Source organism: Pistacia vera, unplaced genomic scaffold, assembly GCF_008641045.1.
Source record: "Pistacia vera cultivar Batoury unplaced genomic scaffold, PisVer_v2 Contig441, whole genome shotgun sequence".
Classification (NCBI taxonomy): Eukaryota; Viridiplantae; Streptophyta; class Magnoliopsida; order Sapindales; family Anacardiaceae; genus Pistacia; species Pistacia vera.
In genome coordinates, this window is record NW_022196270.1 from 618,070 (window position 1) to 624,430 (window position 6,361).

The window sequence follows — 6,361 nt, forward strand, 5'->3', positions numbered from 1 at the left end:
CGTTGACGTGTTCGCTTGGGTACATGTGGACATGGTGGGGATCAGCCCTAAGGTAATGTGCCATAGGTTGAACATCGACTCAAGGGCTCGACCAATTAGATAAAAGAGAAGATTTATAGATGTTGAATGGTCCAGAGCGCTTAAGGATGAAGTTGATAAGCTCATAAACATCAACTTCATCAGGGAAGTAAAGTACCCATACTGACTCGCCAACCCGATCTTAGTGAAGAAGTCGAATGGCAAGTGGCAGACTTGCATCAACTTCACTGATCTGAACAAGGCTTGTCCCAAAGACAGCTTTCCACTACCCTAGATTGATCAACTAGTAGATGAGAAAGCCAAGAATGCACTACTAAGCTTCATGGATGCATACTTGAGATACAACCAAATCCCGATATATCAGTCCGATGAAGAACACACTCTTTTATTACTGACTGAGGTATTTATTGTTATAGGTAGCTCGCCTAGCTTCAGCAATGAGCAAAGAAGCGATTGATTCTTTATTCTGGTTAGATTTCTTCCAAGTCCCAGCATCCTCGTATCTTTGGAATCAGTTTTGGTAATAGGGTAGAGGTGCAGCTAGATGGATGCAATAATCATGTACCTAACAGATGAGATAAGGCTGGAGGGAAGAAATGAAGCTAAAGCCAAGACCCTTCGAGCAAAGTCAGCTCGGTACATGGTTATCAATGACAAATTGTATAAGTGTGAGTATAACTCATTGCTCTTATGGTGTATTAATCATGAAGACGCGGAGTACGTCTTGAAGGAAATCCACAAAGGCATTGTGGGAACTATGTATGAGGCAGATCTCTAGCATACAAAGTACTTCGCCAAGGATATTATTGGCCGACAGTCTTTAACAATGTGATAGACTTTGTATGCAAGTGCGACAAATGTCAGAGATTTACAGATGTTCCATGAGCTCCACCCCAAGAATTGACAACTTTGACAAGTCTTGGCCTTTTGCAATCTGGGGGATCGATCTAATAGGCCATTTGCCTCAAGGAAAAGGGGGTGTTAAGTTCATAGTGGTTGCAGTAGATTACTTTACCAAGTGGATAGAATTCAAGCCTTTGGCTACCATCACTTCAAACAAGCTAAAGGATTTTATCTACAAGAACATCATTTGTAGATTCGAAATGCCTTATACCATAATAACTGATAATGGGAAACAATTCGATTACAAAGACTTCCAATCATTCTACGAAAGGCTCAGGATAAAGAAAAGGTTTGCCACTGTTTACTGGCCTCAAGCCAATGGTCAAGTAGAAGCTGTAAATAAAGTGATCAAGCACACCATCAAAAAGAAGCTTGATGCCCTTGAAGGAAGATAGGCTGATGAAGATAGGCTAATGAACTGCTTGAGGCCTTATGGTCTTACAAAACAACCGCTAGAAGCTCGACAGGAGAAACCCCATTCTCGCTTTCATACGGATGAGAAGCAATGACCCCAGTTGAAGTGGGGATTAGTTCATTTTGGAGAGAGGTCTTTAATGAAGAAACAAACGAAGATCTTCTTCACCTAAGGCTAGATCTAATTGAAGAACATCGAGCCAAGTTTTAGCTAAGGCTCGTTTCCTATCAATAGCAAGCCAAAAGATACTTCAACTCCAAAGTCAGAATTAGAGACTTTGGGGTGGGCAACCTAGTTCTCAGAAAGGTTGTCCCAGGTACACAAAACCCAAACTTGGGCCCAAATGGGAAGGTCCTTTCAGGATCCCCGAAAAGTTCACACCAGGAACTTTCCACTTGGAACACCTCAATGGTGAAGCTATAATACAAGCATGGAATGCCAAGCATTTATGAAGGTACTACCAATAAGCAGCTCAGGTTTCAATTATGTTTTGTCTTTTTACTATTTGATGTAAGGTCTCTTACGACCAGATTTCATTCATTAATAAAGAGGTATTATTCTTAAACTTTGTTTGCTTGTTATTTTTTATCTATTGTTTCATGATCGCAACCTAAACGGCCACATCCAAAAACTCAGAGTCAAGAGTTCGAAAAAAATGCAGCTTAGCTCTACAAGCCATGCCAAAATTCAACTTATTGAGGGAGAAATTCCCTAAATCGACAAAGTTAAAACTTGGGGAAAACCTGAGTAAAACAAGTTGAAAGAAAATCAGTCCCAAATCGACGACCAACCAAAATTTGAGATAGACAACTAGTCCAAACTCAATGTTATCGCACGAAAGGTTTTCTTTTTGTTCGAAAAGTTCCTAAAGAGAAGCGAGCCACGCATAACTTAGAACTGTTTTGTTCCTAAAGAAGCAGGTCATGCATAACTTGGAGCAAATTCAAATTTTTCAAGTTAAGTTCGATCAGAACAATTAAAATGACTGCATAAGTGAAAATGTTACTTGACAAAAAAATGAGAAAACCAAATTTTCATTGATCAATGTAGTTTAGTTACAAGCTAAACTTAAAAAAAAAAAAAAAAAAAAAAAAAAAAAAAAATCTCTAAACAGTAGGTGCAGAGTAGGGGTATCATCGCCTATGGGGGCAGAAGCATCGTCAGTAGCAAAAGTCTTGGTAGCTTCTTCAAGGGTAGGAGCTGGGAAATCTCTCGAAGGCTCGACCGGGGGAAGGTCAAAGGTAATAGCATGGAGCGAGGCTAGAGGAGTTAGGTCTTCAACTTCTTGTTTGACCACGGCTTCTTCATCCTCTTCTTTGATCACCTCCTTATCCTCGTCGTTGGATTTAGAGCTTCCTGAATAGACGTACTCCATGCCTTGTGGCTCAGTCTTTATCCTATCAACCTCCTTCTGATAAGCCCTTGGAAGGAAGGAAAAGTCGAGCGAGGGATGATCTTCCCACAACTTCTACACTAGGAAGACCGAGGTATCCCAGGTATGGCTCTTGACCATCGACCTCAACTCCTTGACGTCAAGCTTTAGCCTCTCAGCCTCTAACTTAGCCTCTTTGCAGTCTTCCACTTTCGTGGAAAGGTCGCACGAAGCCTTCTCATATTTGGCCTCCTAGTCCGAGGCATTCTTCTGAGCCATGGCAAGCTCGAAATTCAGATTATTATTGACACCTCGTTGCTATGCCAAACTCTTCTCGACCTTGGCTAAGTCCGCCTCAGCCTTTGCGCTAGTAGCCTCACTCGCCTTAAGTTTGTTAAGGAATTCCCCTTCCTTGACCTCGAAGGCCTCAACCTCATTTCTCAACCGCTTGAGTGTTAGAGTAGGTGCCCCAGAGCCAATCAATTATTGTAGAATTGACTCTTTGTAATAATGTTTATTAATCAATAAAAGAAATTTTATTCTATATCGTGTAAATCATATATGTATGTATTGATATATGTCCTTAGGATGGTAGAACTGTGACGAGGTTATCAAGTGTTTCATCTTGATAGTGAGAACCCTATGATCACATATGGTGGCCATTCTAGAAATGTTGGTAGCCCTAGTATTATTCTGACCGAGGACACAAATAACATGGTAAGGCTATCATAACGTTGAATGACCCTGTCAAAAAACAGTGACTAATCTCACTTCGGTCGCAATTCAGTAAATGGCAATAACACTAAATCTATGGCCACGGTGGGATTGAGTTGTTGCTCAATCCAATTTATTTATCCGGTCATTGGTCTAGTACCTGAATACAAAGATATCAAGAATAACTGAGGTTGACATTATTTTTGTACCTCAGCCTTGATGAGATAATGGATGATGAAAGGATTTGATTTCAGGGTAACCATGTCATTGATAGGTAGCTATTTTGCTGAATCTGAATCTATTAGGTGGCCATGATGCCTTGCTAGGGGCCAATCTTGGTCTGTGTGTAGTGAAATGATTAATTGGTGTTAATCGCAATACTACTTACTGCCGATATGATAAGGAGCCTACGGGTCACACATTTAGAGGATAATTTAAGAATCAGTTTGTGAAAAGGGTATTTTCGTCTTTTAGGACGAAAGGGTATTTTGGCAATCTCACAGTGCAATTAAATTTGCTGAGGTTGTTGCCTGTATTTAATTTAATATTAAAATTAAATTAGTGAGATTATATATAAATATATGTGCGCATATATTTAAACGGATTATTATTATTAATTAAATGTTAATATATTTTATAAATATGTTAATTAATTATAATAATAATTAATTAAATTTTAAAATACCAATTAAAGGGTGTTTGGTTGCAATGGTGAATTAGGGTTGGAGCCCATGACTATTTCTTATTGGAATGGGGTTTTAATTATTGCACTATATAAGTGCAACATAAATTAAAACAAAACAACAATTTCATTTAATAAAGAAAAGGATCCAGCCACCTTTTTACTCCCTCTCACATTCTTCTTTATTGAGTGGAAAAGAAAATTTTTCTTCTTGATTCTTGAAGCCATCAAATGGATCTAGCAAATCCCTTTTTAGTTCTTCGGATTGTCTTCGTGTGGATCAACGTTCATGTGGTTCTACATTGAATCGGAAGCAAAATAAAATCAAAGACACTTGAAGGAGCCTCAAAACGTGCGTAAGATTTCTAATCCTTGAATGGATTAATATTGTTTTGTGTAGAATTTTGTTTTAACATGTAAACTATATAATTGATTCCCGGATCTTGGCATAAAGGGGAATTAATTTATCCTTTAATTTTTGTTTTTCCGTTGCGTTGGGTAGATCGATTCCTAACATCAAGATCGGCCTGCAGCGAGTCCCCTCTTTCTTTGCCACGTTGGCCCTAACCAAGGCATCCTCTTTCATATTCTTCGCTTCCTGCCACCCCACATGGGTACCTTCCAATGTGAGGTAGCTTTCATCAAGGAGGAGCTTGGACACCATGCAAGCCTGAAAAGGAAGAGATGATTAGCAAGACATAAAAGGGGAAAACTTTGAATAAAAAGAGAAAGGCAGGCTATCAATACCTTGGTGATGTAGCTGCAGGCGTGAGCAAGCTACTTGTGGGGAAAGACGTCTCTGAGCGTCTCATGAGTCCACAGTGAGATAGCCTCCCTAGCCTCAAAAGCTCTGATGTCAATGTGCTTTAGGAGCCCACCGATCATTGCTTCGAGTGTAGCCCAAGCTATCTCGTTCACCTTCCTTTTACCTCATCACAGAGGCAAGCTTTACCTGCTTCTCAGGGGGACGACAGTTTCACCCACGAGAGTAGAATTCTTTTTGCCCAAGTCCTTGGCCGCAACTTTCTTTGGGCCACTAGCTTGCTCATCAACCTTTTTGCCTGAGCCTTCCTACTGCTCAACAACCTTTTGCTTTCTCGAGCCTCGCTACTACTCGGTCGAATTTTTCTTACTTGAGCCTTCCTTTTGCTCAGGCATCTTGTTCTTGCCCAAGCCATCTTGTGGCTCGGACACTTTCTTCTTCCTCAAGCCTCCAACTGGCTCGGGGCTTTTCTTTGCCAAGCCCTTTGGGAGCTCGAGGGCATCTTTCTCCTCGATTGCCTTGGTAGGCTTCTTGGCACTTGGGCCTTCCCCAAGTTCACCACTGTTGCATTTGAGGATTGGACATGAGGTACCTTGCCCAGCTGCCCCAGTAGTTTCCATAGGCTATTTCTTCGTCGGAGAAATCAACAGCTTCTTGGTAGCCTCGAGAGAAATCCCACATATCTGCAAAGGAAAAGCAAGTTGTTGGTGACCCAACATCACAATAGAATAAGTAGCGAGCTATAAGTACTTACCTTTCTCAAAAATGGTATTGAACTTGGCGTCGTCGATGTAGAAGTGATATGCTTTCAGCTAAGAAAGCGTAATGAGCTCGGTAACGTCGCGCTCACTATTGGGGAGATCGCTAAATCACTGAAGCCGCTCTAAGCTCGCCTCATGAAGGAAGTTCTGCTTGACATTCACTATAAAACATAGAAAATTGATTAATTTGCCTGTCGAGGTTGGAAATACTCTTTGTACGTACAAGGGTCAAAATCTTACTAGCTACTAAAGCAAAAATGCTGGTCTCCTTGGTCTTGTAGAAAAAGTATTGAGAGTCCCAATATGAAATTTTCTTTGGGACCTCAGCCAAATCGTTGAATTGTATTTTCCTTGCCTTGGAGAGGTAGTACGTTTGGTCTTGGCTCTTTTTTAACCTATATAAATGGACGAGCTCGTCTATAAATAACTCACCTAATTCAGCTAATGTACATGCCTATAATAAATATATACTAGTTCCTCGACAACTGAAGGGGAACAATGCCAAACCGTTCTAAAATGTTGGCAATGAAGTAGTGAGGTGGAATGAACATTCCACACCTTAAGAGGGTATTAGAAATCACCACGCGACCCCAACACAATGATTGATGGGCTTAAGCTCCTCACAATGAGGTCCTCAGAAACCTATTGGACTACTTCCCCCTGAATAGCCAAGGTCGTTGGGGAATCAAACAGTCGGTCTATGTTGTGGCTA

General features: G+C 40.7%; 1 protein-coding gene across 1 annotated transcript; it reads left to right on the plus strand.

Annotated features, from left to right (window-relative positions):
* The first annotated feature begins 896 nt into the window (after positions 1-896).
* On the plus strand, positions 897-1,337 carry LOC116144345 (uncharacterized protein K02A2.6-like). Its single transcript, XM_031429800.1, has one exon. It carries the CDS (start codon positions 897-899, stop codon positions 1,335-1,337), a length of 441 nt encoding a protein of 146 aa, XP_031285660.1.
* Positions 1,338-6,361: the final 5,024 nt, after the last annotated feature.

What these genes read in the sequence shown, in the direction of transcription:
- LOC116144345 (XM_031429800.1), top strand. Translation starts at nt 897, where the DNA reads ATGTCAGAGATTTACAGATGTTCCATGAGCTCCACCCCAAGAATTGAC.